The sequence below is a fragment of the Oryctolagus cuniculus genome, chromosome 3 (assembly GCF_964237555.1).
Source record: "Oryctolagus cuniculus chromosome 3, mOryCun1.1, whole genome shotgun sequence".
Classification (NCBI taxonomy): Eukaryota; Metazoa; Chordata; class Mammalia; order Lagomorpha; family Leporidae; genus Oryctolagus; species Oryctolagus cuniculus.
The window spans coordinates 79,810,717-79,830,546 of record NC_091434.1 but is presented as its reverse complement, the minus strand read 5'-3'; the positions used below and the strand labels follow the sequence as shown (position 1 = coordinate 79,830,546).

General features: G+C 35.6%; 1 protein-coding gene across 13 annotated transcripts in view; it reads left to right on the top strand.

The window, feature by feature from the left end:
* The window catches only part of SLC4A10 (solute carrier family 4 member 10), a 333,141-nt gene that overhangs the window by 223,023 nt on the left and 90,288 nt on the right, over positions 1 to 19,830 (top strand). For 7 of the 13 annotated variants that reach the window (XM_051848035.2, XM_008258664.4, XM_051848039.2 and 4 more), the window contains 3 exon segments: positions 873 to 962; positions 8,372 to 8,529; positions 11,345 to 11,432. In XM_051848035.2, the coding sequence (XP_051703995.1) occupies positions 873 to 962; positions 8,372 to 8,529; positions 11,345 to 11,432 (336 nt within the window). 13 annotated transcript variants of the gene reach the window in all.

The window sequence follows — 19,830 nt, the reverse complement described above, 5'->3', positions numbered from 1 at the left end:
GAGATTACTACCCATTTTAAAAGGTGTTGACACAATTTTTAACATGTACTTTTTTTGTTTCTTAGCCAAAGCTTTAAACTGTCAAATTTTTAAATTATTATTTCTATTTCATTAAGCCCACAGGATTTTACTCATAATCTTCAGGGTTCAGCCACTTGATAGAATGTATCTCTTCCAATAACAAGAACAGGAACCTTACGGAAAATACTAAAGAAATTTAAGTTATTGTTTAAAATTGTTGCTCATTTTGTTTTCATAATTACTTTTTCTCTATTTGTGGGAAAGCATTTCATAATGTAATGCTTCATTGTAATTATAATACGGAGAAAGGCATTAGTGTAAGGAAATCTTGTGCAAACAAGGTAAAACTGTACAGAGTTTTGAATAAAAATGTATTAAGGACTGAGTATGTGGAGGGACACCTCTAACTGGAGACAGAATCTGTTTTGAGAAAATAATGAGTCAGTGGATATAATGCGCTTTTGGCTAACATATTCCTGGTATTGTATATGCACTGTTGTTACATAATGGCACAGTAAGAGTTGAAAAGAGGAGTTTCAATATGACCAAAAATAAGGAGGGTGGACCACTCTCCTTATCTGAGTGGCTGCAACTCTGAGTAGTAACTCAGTGAAATATTTTAACAATTCCCTTAATACTAGCAATAACTGTAACAGTGGGAAGAGGTGGGAATGTGCAGCAGCCATAAAGGAAGTAACCTGAATCAAGGTTCTGAACCTTTGACCTGTGTTCGAGTCCCCATGTCAATGCCTACATGATCTAATTCTAGTTATGTGCATGCTCTCTGGTGCCTGGTGGAGTCTCTGTGGGAGCATGGTGTACCAGCTTAAGTCTGTTAATTATGCGTGCAGGGACTGGGAGGCCAACAAAAGGGGCAAACTAGTCCATGTGGGATGAAACAAAGGCATGAAAAAGGACCTCCACACCAGCAAGAGAGAGAGGTGAGGGCATTTTTGGGATATATTTCTACAGTGGTTCAAAGCTCATTTCACTGTGTGGAGGCATGTGATTCAAATATTAAGGTCAATTCAAATGTATTCCATCTGCCACTTTAAAAGTTACCTTTTAAAACATTACATCTTCATTCATCTGCAAGTTGGAATAAAATTGTCACAAACTACTGTATCTTTAATTTCTGACATTCTTAAATTGACACAATATCTTAACAGCAATTATAAAAGTTTCTTGTTTATTTATACAAGCATTAACAGTCTAACAAGGGCAAATTTAACAGCCTCAAAAATAATGATTATAAACCACATAGTTCATCCTTTGAAATCTATTATATTTTAACTTTTAAAAGTAATATAACCCTATTACATTGAATTTTCTATCTCCATATTAATTTTTTTAAGTTGTGTGACCTATCTTTGCATCCTTCATAAATACTCTTTATCACTTAGGAACATAAAGGAATATTGCCAACTGGAGACGGTTGTCTCATCTTCAGATTCCTCACAACAATCATGAGTACAGAAAGTGAAAAATAGATTTTCTTCCTTTAATCCTTTTATTCTTCATTGCATTTCCATTCACTGATGCATTCCTGTTTTAATAATCAAATTAAACTTTCTAGAATCTCTTGCTTAGTGCTATCCAAGTGTCTTCCTAGTCTTTAATATGACACATTGGAAAGAGCATAGCTTTTTAAGAAAGAGATCTTTAATCATCACTCTATCATTTGTAAGCTGTCTGATATTGGAGAACTTTTCTAAATTTCAGCTTTCTTACTTATAAAATAATGATTAATAACTATTTACAGTTTCATTGTAGAGTTTAATGACATAATATAAAAAGAGAGCCTGGAAAAGTACTGGGCAAATAGTAAGTGCTCAGCAAAATGTTAGTACTACTACTGATATTGTTGTTAATTATACTGGAAACAGGGGTGTCAAATGCCGGACCAGGATTTAATATGTTTTGATCTTTACTGGGTCTTTAGTGTCTTGAAGAGTATTTGGGATGAATTTGTTGAATGTATCCTGCAAGAACATTTAGGCCTTTAGTTTTGAAATTAAAAAAAAAAAAAAAGATGAACTCTTTATAGCTTAAGAAGGTAGAGAAGTAGGGTTTGGAAAGAACAGTTGTGATTTATCATTGTGGAAACAGATTTTACTGCTAGATACTGCAGTTGTGTGAGTTAAACATCTTTTAGCTTAATGAGTTCAATTTATCAATGAATTTATCATAGCTCAGCTAATTTCTAGGTTTCTTTGTCCATTTAGGTATTTGAAGCTTTAATATGTAGCTTCCACACCCCATCAAATTTAGAGTAGTTAAGTTAAAGAAAGGCTATTCATTTCATGTGATTTGATACTATATGTTATCTACATATATTGAATCCCTTCCATGGATAGGCCCATCAAATTTACTCATTCAAGGATTATCTTAGCTGTCTGGATTTAGCTCTTCTTATAGTGTATTCAAGAAGCAGATGTGTCAAGACAGTATGTTTCTTTGTTTCACAAACTGACCATAGAAGACAGCTATTTTATGTAGTTCATATATTTCCTATTTCAAATGATCCAAAGAAGGTTTCACATAATTTTCTGTGTACAGAAGACTTTCTTCTGCCTCTGTTGTCAGAATGTGAAATGTATTGGCCGGCGCCGCGGCTCACTAGGCTAATCCTCCGCCTTGTGGCCCCGGCACACCCGGTTCTAGTCCCGGTTGGGGCACCGGATTCTGTCCCGGTTGCCCCTCTTCCAGGCCAGCTCTCTTCTGTGGCCAGGGAGTAGAGTGGAGGATGGCCCAAGTGCTTGGGCCCTGCACCCCATGGGAGACCAGGATAAGTACCTGGCTCCTGCCATTGGATCAGCGTGGTGCGCCGGCTGCAGCGCGCCAGCTGTGACGACCATTGGAGGGTGAACCAACGGCAAACGGAAGACCTTTCTCTCTGTCTCTCTCTCTCACTGTCCACTCTGCCTGTCAAAAAAAAAAAAAAAAAAAGAATGTGAAATGTATTACAAAGAGTTGCATTATTACATTGTAGAACTGTAGGAAACCTTAGACATCCTCTCACTGAGTTAGTGAGAAAGCCAAATCCCAGAGAGATTAAGAGAGCTACTCAAGATCACTGGCCAGTTTTTCTCAAGACATCATTTCTCAGGGCCAGAGTTGTGGCTCAGTGGGTTGAGCCACCACCTGCAATGCAGGCATCTGAGCACCAGTTCAAGTCCTACCTACTCCACATCCTAAAAAGATTGCTGCTAATGTGTCCAGGGCAGCAGCAGAATATGGCCCAAATATTTTGGACCCTTACCACCCTTGTGGGAGAACCAAATGGAGTTCCAAACTCCTGGCTTTAGCCAGTCCCAGCTGTACCCTTTGTGGGAATTTGGGGAGTGAACCAGTGGATGGTGGATTTTTCTCTCTCTCTCTCTCTCCGTGTTTATGTGTTGTGTGTGTGTGTGTGTGTGTGTGTGTCTGTCTGCATGTCTCTTCCTCCCTCTGTATAATTCTGGCTTTCAAATAAGTAAAGTTTTTAAAGATTTATTTATTTATTTGAAAGTCAGAGTTACATAGAGAGAGGAGAGGCAGAGAGAGAGAGGTCTTCCATCCGATGGTTCACACCCCAGATGGCCGCAGCGGACGGAGCTGCGCCAGTCCAAAGCCAGGAGCCAGGAGCTTCTTCCGGGTCTCCCACGTGGGTGCAGGGGCCTAAGGACTTGGGCCATCTTTTACTGCTTTCCTAGGCCATAGCAGAGAGCTGGGTCGGAAGAGGAGCACCTGGGACTAGAACCGGCGCCCCTATAGGATGCCAGCTCTTCAGGCCAGGGTGTTAACCAGCTGCACCACAGCGCTGGCCCCCAAATAAGTAAATTTAAAAAAAAAAAACAGACATAAGTTCTTGAGGTGTCACTCCCCCTCTTCGAGGGGGAACGACACAGGACCCTGCGCTGTTCTTTGGTCTGCTCGGCCCTCCCCGGGTTTGCTGCTGGTTCTTCCCGGGTTGGCTACCGTCCCTTCCACCTCCGTGGAAGGGTGGTTCCCCCTGCCACTTTCCCCACTTCCGCGGGGGAGCGGCACACCGCTGGCCGGCTCTCTCGGGGGCTGCACAGGTGTTCCTTCAGATAGATGTTCCCGGTGCATGTTGTCTCTCTCCTCCTTTATAGTCCTCTTCCGCCAATCCCAACTCTGCTACCCACACGCCGAGTACGCTGCTCTCCTGCAATCAGGAGCAGGTCCTGCTGTTTATTGGTTGAACTGGAGGCAGCTGTGTAGAAGCTGTTTCCTCCTCTCCCAGCGCCATATTGTGGGAGAGCAGATGCATAGAATAAGTCTTAATTCCAGTAACTTAGTCTAGTCCGAGTTGCTCCCCACATTGAGGGTCTCTTAAATTTCTTGAATTTTAAAATGGGAATAGGGGTTAAACTTTCTCCCTAAAATTCTGTCAGTTTTTCTTGCATCTCTTGGTATGTACGTTGTCCAGACACTTCTATCTCCACTGTGGTCTTCTGTATAATCTTGTTTCCTTGAGATACAACTGTTTTTCATTCACATTTTGAATGTCTAAAAGTAAAAGAGCTTCCCCTTCTTAGTGTAAAAGTGGGGTTTGGAGTACCCAGAAACATGAGTGCAAATCTAGACTTTAGAGTGTAGCTTGGTTCCTTCAAGAGCCTGTTCAGGGGATCAGAAAATGCCAGGATTTCTATGTCTATTCCAAGTGTTTGAGTCCACCTGAAGATTATCTTAATTTAACCTAGGTCCCCAGGCTGTTTTAGGTAGTTACAATCTTATGAATGTTAAGTCATGGTCTTTGAACATTGTATTAAAAAAGTACATTGCCAAATAAGATTTTTCAAGGCTTATTTAGTAATAAAAATATAAAAATATATAGCTACCCAGGATTAATAGAATATACAGATATATATAATAATATAGTTATATAATATATTATTTATTATCTCCCAAATACATGCCTGCTTGAGGAAGAATATAGCTTAATGACTACCCTTGATATGTAACTGTAATAGATTATATTTTAAGTCCAATTACTACTCTTGAAATTAAATTCTCTGTATTTTGATGCTTTTCTAAATAATTGGTATTAATTACATAGTAGGTGGGTAATTTTAAAAAATCATATCTTTTCTGTTATAAAATGAGACTATTTTTAACATATACTATTAATTTCCTGATTTAATTAAATATCATCTAAAGGCAGATATTTTTTAACTGCTACTTGTCTGAGTCACAGACTTTAATACTCAAGACCACAGCATGTGTGGAGTAATAAATGAGTTTAAAGAAAGATTTCTATGTCAAATTTAAGCTTCAGGTATTACTAATACAGTTCATCTTGATTATCAATTATAAATTTTCTTAAAAATCTCATTTCTTATTTTAAGATCTGGTTCAGTATATTAATATTATATAATTGGTTTGTATACCACTGGAAGGTAGAGTAGGGTGGTGAACTGTTTATTCTCCTAGGCCCTGAAAACCTTATGAAGATTATATTATTATGTTTTCTCATGGGTAAAATAGTATATGGAACATCTTTTATTCCCTTCTTGGGAAACTGCATTATAGTAAAAATGTAAAGCATTACATTTTAAAGTATTTTTAATGTGTGCATTTCTCCTACCTTGAAAACTAAATACAAAAGCACTCCTCCATGCCACTCTGGCTAGAGGTCTCTGACTCTAAAATCTTGCTTTAAATCTTAAACAATATTACATAATGAACTTCATGAAACTTTATTTATTCAAGTAAACATTTTTGTTGCCTATAAGTTAAAAGATTATGTTCTTGATGGGATTGAATTGCAATCCCCTGGCAAGTTTCTAGCTCTACCATTAGGGGTAAGTCCGAGTGAGCATGTGCTGAACTGTACATCTCCCTCTCTTATTCCCACTCTTATATTTAACGGGGATCACTTTTCCTTTTCAGATAAATTTAAATGCCTAAGAATAATTGTGTGTTGATTAAAGAGTTCAATCAATGGTATTAAGTAGAACAAAAAATACTAAAAGGAATAAAATAGTAAATTATTCCTCGACAGTCAGGACAAGGGCTGATCAAGTCACTGTTTCTCACCAGTGTCCATCTCACTTCTACAGGTTTCCTCTTAGGTGCTCAGTTAGTTGTCACTGATCAGGGAGAACATATGATATTTGTCCCTTGGGACTGGCTTATTTCACTCAGCATGATGTTTTCCAGATTCCTCCATTTTGTTGCAAATGACCAGATTTCATTTTTTTTTTTTTACTGATGTATTGTATTCTATAGAGTACATATTCATAATTTCTTTATCCAGTCTTCTGTTGATGGGCATTTAGTTTGATTCCATGTTTTAGCTATTGTGAATTGAACTGCAATAAACATTGAGGTGCAGACAGCTCTTTTACTTGCCAATTTAATTTTCTTTGGGTAAATTCCAAGGAGTGGGATGGCTGGGTTGAATGGTAGGGTTATATTCAGGTATCTGAGGAATCTCCCAACTGACTTCCATAGTGGCTTGACCAGTTTGCATTCCCACCAACAGTGGGTTAGTGTCCCTTTTTCCCCACGTCCTCGCCAGCATCTTGTGTGGTTGATTTCTGTATGTAAGCCATTCTAACTGGGGTGAGTTGAAACCTCACTGTGGTTTTGATTTGCATTTCTCTGTATCTACTATATAACATTTCCAATGTATTTTTTTGACTTTTCAAATTTATATTTGGAGGTATATTTATAGATTTAAAATTTGAAATTTATAATTATCCTATATTTTTTGTAAGCAATTTTGCTTTGTTAAATAATTCTTCCTTTCCTTTAAAATATAATATTGGGGAGTCAATGCTGTGGCATAGTTGGCAAAGCTGCTGCCTGTGACCCCAGCATCCCAAATGGGTTCTGCTTCAAGTCCCAGCTGCTCCATTTCCAACCTAGCTCCCTGCAAATGTGACTGGGAAATAGTGGAGGATGGCCCAAGGGCCTGGGCCCCTGAACGCATGTAAGAGACCTTGTTTCGGCCTGGTCCAGCCCTGGTCGTTGTCGCCTTTTGGGGAGTGAATCAGTGGATAGAAGATTTCTCTCTCTCTCTCTCTCTCTTCCTCTCTCTCTGTAATTCTTTCAAATAAATAAATAAATCTTTAAAAAATAAAATATAATATTGGTTCTATGTGATTTTTTGATGGATGGAGTACTACAGTTATTTTTTATATTTTATCCTTGTGATCAAATGTATATTCCATACCTTGGGCTATAGAATTAATTATAAGCCTTCTAAATAGATTTACTGAGGTCTCAATTTCAGAAAGCAATGCAGTTACTAACTTGGCTATGGATTTTCTAAGGTACTCCTAAAAGTTTAAAATTTGTCATTTTAAACTTCTTGGAAAAGTATGCTCAAATCATCAAACATAAAAAAATATTTGGCCTAAAAAAATCTCAGTCTCACTTATAGTTGCCAGAGCTCTTTCATCTCTCTCTTGGCTATTCTTGCTTCAATCGTTGGTCCCCATTTCATTAACAGAGCATAAAACCAATTAGTACAGCACATAAATTCTTATTCCCCTGAAGACAGTTCCATAAAAAGCAACTCAGTTGAATCAGAAACAAGAAATAGGCCTTATAAAATTTATTTTGAAGTCAGTGCTTAGTTTTTACTTATGTCCTATTCATCAAAAGTGCTATCTATTCTTAAAGATATTTTACATTCATTTGTCAAACTTCATCTGTTCAGCTTATACCCTCTCTTGTTAATGATCACTCATGTTTTATGTGCATTCATTTCAATCACAGACATCTCATATCAGAACTTCAGCAGCTCCAAATATTAATACTTTAATTCTTGTTCTCTCTACTCTGTGAAATCTAAATTCTCAGATGAGAAAGTAGAGAGTTGAAGAATTATCAGGCCACACAGAATGTAAAGAATACAAGGCAATAGTAATAAAGATGAAGGCTAAAATCATAAATCGTACTATAAAGAGAAACATGTTACATATATTTTGAAATATGCATATTTTGAGGATTAATTGAAATATATATCATACAGAATTTAAGATAATGTATTATGAAGATATTAAATCTATTGACAAATACTAATTAAGTTGTGGTTAATGTGAATTTAACAGCATATACTGTCCCACCTAAAATTTCAAGGTTGCTGATACTAAAGAATATTCTTCTAAAAGGAATTATGGATAAAAAACTGCAGTATTCATCTTATTAATGTCAAATTAAAATAACACAAAAGTAAAGGAAAAGTTATTTTTATAGACAAAAGGGCAAATGAGATGTTGTGTGTCTGTTTATATAGATATAGATGGGTTATCTTATGTGAAGCACCCTGCTAGGATATGGTTTATCCAGTTTTTCCAGTTTTGATATCCTTTTATTTACTTTGCAATGCTCACAGGTCGATCTACATTTTATGAAAAAAATTCCTCCAGGTGCTGAAGCGTCAAACATCTTAGTGGGAGAATTGGAGTTCTTGGATAGAACTGTAGTGGCGTTTGTCAGGTTGTCGCCAGCTGTCTTGCTTCAAGGACTGGCTGAAGTCCCAATTCCAACCAGGTAAAGAGTATAAGAGCATTTTGAAAATTTGCCATAAGCTATTGTTTTGGGGAAAAATGAGGATTAAATATCATTTTCCACTGGAGTTTTGGCTAGTAACTAACGTGTAACTCACAAAATAGTTGTCTCTTTCATTTGTGGAGAATAATAAGTCTATCGTTTGCTCCTCCCTTTCAAACATCTGTGTTTTATTTTAAGCATGCTTCCCATCTTGAGGTGCGCTGATCTGTTTAACTATACAAGCCCTTTTTTATGTTTTAGGTAAATTCCTCAAAGATTACATTAAACTATATGCTTATGAAAGAGAATTCTTTATGGGAATGTGGTCTAGCTCAAAGATCAGTTTCTACAGTTTTGCTTATGTAAGAGTAGGCCTTCAAAATTCTAGTGCAATTAAGTAACATTATCATTCTCCCTATTTTTATGAATATGTGCTTTCCATGGGTAGATACTGTAAAAAAAAGAATGAAAGAAAGATGAAATAAACTAATATTGATTTCCTTGGCACATCAGGTTCCCAGTAACTTATTCAGGAACCTTGTTTTCTCCCCCATTGCCACCATTAAATATGATTCCTATACACAGATAGCCTTAACTCTGGTCTTGTATACACAGTGAAACATATTGTCTAGGGCCTCATTTCCTATATGCTGAAGGCTTGTGTTTGACACTAGGGCTGTCTCATGATTCCAGAGTGCTTCCTCTTCCAAACATTGAATGCTTTAGCCAAGATAAAGTGATAAACAGGCAGGTGTTATAGCAACTAGGTTTCTAGAATAAGTTCCCTGTGTAGATCTCTGTCCTTAACTCAAAACATAGCAAATGATATCACTCATGCTTTGATAACAGATTAGCTATTCCACAGGTATGAAATAGATCAGCCAAGACTGGCCTCATTTTGTTAAGACTCAACTGGCTGGAATGAGATTCAGGATTCCTTTGTGGGACTCTGGTTTGAGAGAGGAACCTAGTTACGGTTCAGGTTATAGAGAGAAGTTTCTGTCTATTCTGGTGGAGGGATACTGAGGATTCTGATACAAACTAACTTCTTTTTAAAAAGAGAAGGGTGAACTGAGTGTATCAAAGTGCAGCTGACTGTGATTAAGAGTATATTTTTTAATGCACAACCGATAAACTATTCAGAGCTTCTGGGAACCCGGAATTCAGATTTAAGATGTCAAATGTACTACTTATACAGACATTATTTTAGCAGTCTAGAATTCTTCTCAGTAATAAAAGCAGTCATTGCATTCTACAAATTAGGAGGGTGTCTGATGAACTTTGAGTAAATGGTAGCTGTTTACGACAGTAATAGTTCCTATATTTCAATGAACAGAAAAGAAAAATTTGCAGGGCTAAAAAAAAGTCATCATGGGACTTTATGCCCTCCCTTTGAGAAATATCAGGTTTAGGTGACCTCTTTTCTTACACACATTGCAAATGTGTACAGAAAAATGGAAGAAAAATTAGGGGCACCATAGAGTGACTCTGTAAGGAAAGAATCAAAAGAGTAGACTATTTAGTTAAGAAAGGTGAAAAATGACAGATAAGTTAGAAAAAGAGAATAATGACAGACATAAGATTAGTAAGATAAATAAAACATGTTATTCGGGGTTCCAAATTATCTCTTCTTAGGAGAACAAAAGGGCATGCCATGAATATATTGGGAACACATAGAAATGTCATAAAATAATCTTTTAGGGCTTTAAAAATAACCATGAAAAAGAAGCCTGAAAAATAGCAAGATACCATAGGTTAAGAGATTACTTAAAGGTATGATAGTTGATAAATCATCTGCTACTATATTAGACTATTTCTGTTTTTAACGTGTAGTGGCTATTTCTATATAATACAGATTGACTTGGAGTCAGTTAACACTGACACAAAAATTAGTGTCATAACCTATTATGGTTGTATAATATCTGCCTCATGTAAAAATATGTACAAACTTTTAAAATCATAACCAAATGAAGGATTGAATTATAGTAGTTACTTCAGAACACCTAATAAAGCCATTAGTCTTCACATTTTATAGCATAAACCATTTAACAAATTAACACCATAGAATTATACCACAGAATATAGGGCATACTTTAATTTTCACAATTTTCCTGAAGCATTGACCTTCTCAGAGACAGGGCAATTACCACATCTCTAAAGTTAGAGAACATATTGATTTCTTTAAAAGTACAAGTTGTAATGATGAATTTGCCAGACCTTCGAGCTAATTTAGATGGAGTATTGTAGTACAATTGCTAATTTTATTTCCCTAGCATTGGAATTAATAGATTATTAGCTCATTTTATTCTGCCTAACTGATGTTTGATTCCTGACAATAATTTTTATAGGCAATATAAATTTTACATATATCTAGTATTTTTGACCATATATTCTGCTTTTGTTTATACTCCTATGTTACCTCTTTTTCCCCCTTTGAACTATTCTCTATTTTTCATACAGGTGAGTTTTCTTCCTTCTAGTTCAGAAATGTTGAATCATATTTTACTTTCCCACTCGCTTCCACTAAGGACTTTAGAATCCTTAAAATTCTCAGTATCAACTGCATAGGCTATATAGATAACTAAATGGGGAAATATTAGGATAAAAATAGCCATATGTCTGCATTGCTCAGGAATCTTAAGCATTAGAGTCAATCACTGTAAAATGTTTCAAAATAATAATGAACTGTTAAAAACCATGGAAGAATTTCAGAATTCTCATTTAATTAATTACTTTGATATGAGTAATACTGTGCTACTGAAATTATTTTTATAATTCTTTTTTGGAAACATTTCTTTTTCTCCTTTTTTTACAGATTTTTGTTCATTCTTCTGGGACCCCTAGGAAAGGGTCAACAGTACCATGAGATTGGCAGATCAATTGCAACCCTAATGACAGATGAGGTATTTTTTTAAGTTTATTGGGATCATTCTCTCCTAGTAGGCCACATAACTTTTGGAGATCCTGTTTTCATGATAATTTACTTTGAACCAGATTTCTCTGTATTTATCCCATGCCTTCATACTCTGCTATAAAATTTCCTTGTGAAAAATTTGTTTTGAATACAGAATAAATTAGCACATATGAATATAATATTTTAAAACTTCATATTATCAAGAAAATTCATTTAATGAAATTAGAATATATTAATATTCCTCATAGAATATGTGCTGCCAAAGTAAGCATCATTGTCAATATTATAAATCAAGTTTTAAGCAAAGTACTTTCAAGGTATAAGGGAAAAAACAATGATAGTTTATCTAATAGCACACATCACACCAAAAAACTACAGAATATCTTTCACATCTCTATAATTCCCTTATGTAGATTCAGATGTTCTTAACCTGGGAGTATTTTTTTTTTAAAGTGGAGTATCATGGAATGGTGGTGGTGGTGGTGGTGGTGGTGGTGTTGGTGTGAGAGAGATCTTCCATTCTCTGGTTCTCTCCCCAGATGGCAGCAACAGATAGCCCTGAGGCAGGCTGCAGCCAGGATCCAGAGGCTTCATTTGGGTCTCCCACATGGATGGCAGGGGCTTAAACACTTGGGCCATCTTTCCCTTCTTTTCCCAGACCATTAACAGGGAACTGGAACATGACCTGTCAGTCACTGAAACGGAATGCTGGCATTGCAGGTGGCAGCTGTACCTGCTATGCCACCACATCGGCCCCAATTTAAAAATCTAAACTAAGAGGAGCTGTAGATAGATTTCAAGGATTTAGTGATCTCCCTCCTAAAGCGTACACATTTTCTTATATAAGCAAATGTGTATGTAGATTTTTTTTGGACTGGAAAGAGCTTTCATCAACTTCTCAGAGATATATTTCTCAAAAATGTAAGATCTTAAAAATAAGAACAGAACATAAATGTAGTAGTATATAACTGTTTTATTTGATTTATATTCCCCAGCATGATACAGAAATGTGTTCTTATTTCCTGTTAAAGGAAAGAGCAGATGCAAAAGTTCGCATTAACTTAAAATTCAGGAGTAAATGAACAAATGGAATTTAATATTTTCTTGGATATCATCTAAATAATTTAATAATGTTACTTATTCAACATAGATGAAAAATATTTCAAATTCCATAAAAAGGACCAATGAATATTGTACACTACTTTTCCTGTGTTTATGAAATCTGAAAATTTGAACTTGTGCTTGGGATTCAATCTAAATTCTTATCTGTTCAAATTATGTTTGATGCTTTTATGTGAAATAACTATTGATATTTACTTCTAGGAAAACAAAAACTGGAAAAAAAAGCATTTTTTCATCAATTTTCAGAAAAAAAAACCAACTTAAGAATACATTAATTTCATATGGCTGACATAAAAAATTACCACCAGCTGTGTGGCTTGAAACACTAAGCTTTTTTTTTTTTTTTTCTCTCTCACGTTTTTGAGAACAGAAGTCTAACATCAAGGTATCAGCAGGGCCACACTCCCTTCGAAGGCTCTACAGGAAGAAAAATTCTTAGTCTGTCTAGCTTCTGGTAGCTCATGGTGCTGTTCTGCCATGTGTTTCTTCTTGTTTTCGCATTTTATGTTATAAATACCTGCCACTGAATTTAGGACACATCCTAATCCAGGATGATTTCATCCTCCCTTTTTTTCCTTAACTACATTTGCAAATATGCTTATTTCAAATAGGATTATATTCTGAGGTTTCAGGTTGACATGTATTTTGGGAGGACACTATTGAATTCACTGCAATGAGAAACATTCTATTTACTAAACCTGAGAAAAGATAGGAGAATGACTAAAAAGCTTCATTAGCCCCATACACCTGATCTAGAACTCTATGAAAAGACTTTCCTTGTATCTTTGCTTTTAGTGTTTCCATACTAATATCATGCGTTTTCATGGTATCACAAAAAAATATTCTTTTTTGTATTTTACAAGTATGAATACTGTTATTTTCAGGAAGATTTATTTCATGTTTTAGTATATTTCTAACATAAACTCTCTCCCCTTCTAAGATATAAAGATGGTACATTACCTATAAGATATAGGGGATATAATATGAAAGAAGCGTGTTATGTCAAGGGAAATGCATGTATGCCCAGGTTTTCTTTCACCTTCTCATTCTCCCTTTCCCAAGTGTGGAATCAAGATTTTCTTAGTGGGAAAATGTCAATTTCAAAGTTACTGTTTGTCTAATCAAGCAGACATAGAACAGGGAAATATACATGTTGTATACATGTTAGAATGAGAACAGAGAATGCACTTATATCAATTTCTTTGACTAATGAGAGATACCTAATTTGTGAATGGGTATCAGCCATCTAATGAAAACTGAGATGGGAATTCCTTAGTCTTAAAGGTTAGCTCAACTTAGGACAGTTTGTAATTTTTTTTTTTTTTTTGACAGGCAGAATTAGACAGTGAGAGAGAGAGAGACAGAGACAGAGAGAAAGGTCTTCCTTCCATTGGTTCACCCCCCAAATGGCTGCTACGGCCGGCGCGCTGCGCCGATCTGAAGCCAGGAGCCAGGTGCTTCCTCCTGGTCTCCCATGCAGGTGCAGGGCCCAAGCACTTGGGCCATCCTCCACTGCACCCCCGGGCCACAGCAGAGAGCTGGACTGGAAGAGGAGGAACCGGGACAGAATCCAGCGCCCCAACTGGGACTAGAACCTGGGTGCCGGCGCCGCAGGTGCAGGATTAGCCTAGTGAGCTGCGGCGCCGGCCCCAGTTTGTAATATTTTATGAGTAATGGGATGGAAATGCAGAAACCCAACCAAAAAGTTGAGAGTAGAGCTGTTAATTATAATAGGACATGTCAATTATAATAGGACACTGACTTATAAAGCTTGTTTATAAGGTTTTGAAAGGAATTCAATTTTTTTTTGAAAGCCAAGGTGGAACAATTATTTTGCCTATCTAATTATTAGTCAATTGAATAATAAGTTTTTTATATAGTTTAATTTGGTAGAAAAATTGTGGATTGCACTGCATTACCAAATTGAATTTCATTAGAGAAGTTGCTGCTTAAAATTCATTTTGTGCCCTGATGTTGCCAAGTGCTCAAATTAGTATTTGCTGAGTTTACCTCTGTCTTTTTTCTGTTTGTATTGTAAACTCCTTGTAGGTAGACTATCTTTCCTTTGTATTTTCAGACTTAGCATAATATCTGATGATCAATAAGAGTTCAAATTTTAAAAAAAATAAGTTAATGACTACATATGTGATTTGTTAAAATACCTTATGTACAATAAATCTAATAATTCATTTTCTTTACATCTGAGCTTTACTAGAGGTGAATCATGATTTGTTATTATGAGCATTTGTACTAGTTATCCCTTTACATTCTGAAAAACCAAGCACCCAAAAGAGCATCAGTTCATATTAATATGTTGTTATTTACCATAATAGAACTTAAAATTTAAAAATACTGAGTAATTATTTATAAATTCATTTTGTTTTTTCATTTATTTTAAACAAATTTGAAAGTCATAAAATTTGTATAATGGTATATGTGTATAGGGTACTATGTGATGTCTCATTACATGTATATATTGTATGATGTCCATTCGGGGTAAATATATTTATCTCCTCAAGCAATTAACGTTTCTTTATAGTGAATTTTTGAGCTGCCAATTTTCTCCCTTTTGTAGATCTTAAGTCAACGCTATCCCTTTCTGTTCAATCAGAAAGCATGCCCAAGTGCATATTGCTACTTAAGAAATACACATGAAATGAATATCCAAGTCTTCCTCATCTTTAAAGTTAGAATCTCTGCTATGTAACATAGCATTTCCATTGAAGAAGTGTTTAAATTTGAATCTCAAGAATTTTGAAGTAGTAGTCTCTACTAGGTTCTGAATATTTTAGCTTTCATCTCTTATTGCAGTCTGATTTTTGCCACTCTTACTCTACTGAGACTGCTGTTAGTAAGGTAATCATATACAAAATATTCTATTATATATGCAATGTAACATTGTTAAATATCCCTTCTTTCTTTTTTTCCCATGAAGAACATCTATAATTTTTTCTATTCTTGTTTTGGTAATAAGTCTCTAAGATTTATATTATTATTTACCCTGAGTTCATAAATTTATTATTCTATCTTATGTTCAATGAGTTTTATACTTATTTCTCAATCCCAATCTATATGTGAGCTATGGGTACAGATCCTATTTCATTTTTATATAGATAATCACTTGGCTCAGTAACATTGATTGATTAGTCTATCTCTTTTTCACTTGATAGAAATGCCTGCCTTTCCAAAATCAATTATCTGCCTCTGTGCTAATGTCACAGTGCCTTGATGATAGTGACTTTATTGTGATCTTGGTCTCTATACAACAAATCCCTCCTCATTTTGTTAATTCATTAACTCATTTAGCAAATATTTATTGAATGTGAATTGTTTATCACATACTCTTAGAGATGCTGGGAATATAGGAGTGGGCAAATAAAACTGTCTTTTTCATTGAGCCAATAATATATTACAAAGATTGACTAACATATAAATAAGTAAAATACTTTCATGATGCATGAAAATAAGTTCTATGAAAAAAAATCTTGAAAGCAGGAAAAGGAGTTAAAGGTGGGATGGGAAAAGCTGCAAATTAAAGTGGTAAGAGAAGGTCTTGTTGAAGAGATATTTCAGCAAAAACCCTAAAGGAGGAAAGGGAGCAAATGACGCAGAGACCTGAGGGAAGACCTTCCCAACCAAAATGATAAAAAAGGGCAAACACTTTGAGAGGGGACTGTGCCTGGAACAGCTAGGCAGGAATGAAAAGGGAGAGAGCAGGAGGAGATGAGGTCAGAGATAAGAGATGCCAGGCTGTGAAGGGTATTCATGGGTCATACAAGGACTTTAAATGACTTGGGAATCAAATGGAAGGTTTAGAGTAGAGATTGTCGTGATTTGTCTTACATTTGTAAATGATCACTTGTGTGCAGTGTTCAGAAGACTGTGGAAAAGCAAGGATAAAAGCAGGGAAGCCACTAAAGGCACTTTTGCCACAGCCGAGGCAAACAATGGTGGTGGCAGAAATCAATGCAATTCCAAAGGAAATGCCAACAGGATTTATCCAAGGATCTTGAATGTTCATTCAAAGAAACTCTATATGAAAGATGATAGATCCAAGAATAGTAAAAACATGTTTGAAGGGATATATCCAAAAATTCATCACCCACTCCAATGTCTTAAAGTGGTTCCCCAATGTTTTCCTTTAGTAATTTCATAGTCTCAGATCTTAAAGGTAGGTCTTTGATTCATCTTGAGTTTTTTTTTTTTTAATATGGTGAGAGAAAGGGATCTAATTTCATTCTTCTACATATATACATTCAGTTTTGCCAATGCTATTTATTTTAGAGATTATTCTTTCTCCACTGTGTGGTCTGGGTACTTTTGTCAAAATCAGTTGGCTAAAATGGGTTAATTTCTGGGCTATCTATTCTATTCCATTGTTCTATGTGTCAGTTTTAATGCCAGTATCATGCTATTTTAATTACCATAGCTTTATGATTGCTTTGAAGTCAGGTATTGTGATGCCTGCAGATTGACTTTTTTTTGCTCAGGATCACTTTGGCTATTCTGAATCTTTTGTGATTCCATATGAATTTTAGAATTATTTTTACTCATTCTATAAAGAATGTCATTGGTATTTTGATTAGTATTGCATTGAATCTGTAGTTTGCTTAAGGCAGTATAGACATTTTAAGTACATTAATTCTTCCAATCCATTAATGAAAATATATTTACAATTTGTTTTGTCCTCGAAGATTTCTTTCATCAATGTTTTATAATTTTCATTGTAGAGATCTTTCACTTCTGTGATTAAATTTATTCCTAAATATTTGATTTTTATGGTTATTGTGAGTAGGATTTCTTTTTTCATTTCTCTTTTGACAAATTCATCATAGGTTTATAAAAAAAAAGGCTGCTGCAATGTTTATCAGTTCTAGCATCTTTTTGGTGGGATGTTTAGGTTTTTCTTTTTCTTTTTTTTTATTTAATGAACATAAATTCCCAAAGTACAGCTTATGGATTACAATAGCTTCCCCCCCATAACTTCCCTCCCACCCACAACACTCCCCTCTCCCACTCCCTCTCCCCTTCCATTCACATCAAGATTAATTTTCAATTATCTTTATATATAGAAGATCAATTTAGCATATATTAAGTAAAGATTTCCAGTTTGCACCCACACAGAAACACAAAGTGTAAAACACTATTTGAGTACTAGTTATAGCATTAATTAAACACCTAAGAGTAATTGTACAACATCATGTCATCTGCAAACATGGATATTTTTGATGTTCTTTATTTCTTCCTCCTCCATAGTTGCTCTTTCTAATATATCTAATAGTATATTAAGATTGGTCAAAGTATACATCCTGGTTTTGATATAGATATTTTCAGTTTTTCCCCATTCAGTATGATATTGATGATGACCTGTCATATATAGCTTTTATAATTTTGAAGTATGCACCTTTTATACTGAATTTGTGGAGCTTTTTTTTTTTTATCATGAAGGGATGTTGAGTCTTGCCAAATGCTTTCTCCACAACCATTGAGGTTGCCATATAGTTTTTGTTCTTCATTCTGCAGATGTGACATATGATGCTTATTGATTTGCAAATGTTGAGCCATCATTGTATCTTTGCAATAAATCTCATTTGATTGTGATATATGATCTTATGTTACTGGATTCCGTTTGCTAATATTTTGTTGAAAAAATTTAATCTACGACCATCAGAGATATAGGTCTGTATTTTCTTTTCATGTTGTGTCTTTCAGTAGTAAAGCTGTCAGGTCCTGGACTTTTCTTTGAGGGGAGACTTAATTACTGCTTTGATTTCATTGCTTGTTATGTGTCTGCTTAGATTTTCTACCTATTCTTGATTTAATCTTGATAGATTATATGGATTCAGAAATTTATCCATTTTTTCTAGGTTTTCCAACTTGTTAGCATTTTTGTTCATAGTAGCTTCTTATGATCCTTTATATTTCAGTGTTGCTGGGTATAAAGTCTCTTTTTCATTTCTAATTTTATTTATTTGTGTTTTATCTCTGTTGGTCTGGCTAAAGGTGTGTCTATTGTTTTGGTCTTCTAAAAAACAGCATATTGCTTTGTTGATCATTTATATTTTGCTTACTTTCAATTTAATTTATTTCTGTTTGATTTTTTTTCATCTTAGTTAGCTTGGCATTTTTTTAACTTTTATTTAATAAATATAAATTTCCAAAGCACAACTTTTGGATTATAGCAGCTTTTTCCCCCATAACCTACCTCCCACCTGCAACCATCTCATCTCCCACCCCCTCTCCCATCCCATTCTCCATCAAGATTCATTTTCAATTATCTTTATATACAGAAGATCTACTTAGTATGTTGTGATGCCTCTGGCTTTGTTTTTGTTGTACAAGATTGCTTTAGCTATTTGAGGTCTCCTGCGCCTCCATATGAATTTCAGCATCATTTTTTCTAGATCTGAAAAGAATGTCTTTGGTATCTTGATTGGTATCACATTGAATCTATAAATTGCTTTTGGGAAGGAAATTCCTCAATACAATCAAAGCAATTTATGAAAAACCCACGGCCAACATCCTATTGAATGGGGAAAAGTTGGAAGCATTTCCACTGAGATCTGGTACCAGACAGGGATGCCCACTCTCACCACTGCTATTCAATATAGTCCTGGAAGTTTTAGCCAGAGCCATTAGGCAAGATAAAGCAATTTACAGATTCAATGTGATACCAATCAAGATACCAAAGACATTCTTCTCAGATCTAGAAAAAATGATGCTGAAATTCATATGGAGACGCAGGAGACCTCGAATAGCTAAAAAATTTGTACAACAAAAACAAAGTCAGAGGCATCACAATACCATATTTCAGGACATACTACAGGGCAGTTATAATCAAAACAGCATAGTACTGGTAAATTTGGTAGTGTCATGCATTTTTATGATGTTTATTTTTTTTCAATTTTTTTTTTTTTGACAGGCAGAGTGGACAGTGAGAGAGAGAGAGACAGAGAAAGGTCTTCCTTTTGCCGTTGGTTCACCCTCCAATGGCCACCGTGGCTGGCGCGCTGCGGCCGGCGCATCGCGCTGATCCGAAGCCAGGAGCCAGGTGCTTTTCCTGGTCTCCCATCCGGGTGCAGGGCCCAAGGACTTGGGCCATCCTCCACAGCACTCCCGGGCCATAGCAGAGAGCTGGCCTGGAAGAGGGGCAACCGGGACAGAATCCGGCGCCCCGATGGGGACTAGAACCCAGTGTGCCAGCGCCGCAAGGCAGAGGATTAGCCTATGGAGCCACAGCACTGGCCATGATGTTTATTTTTAAT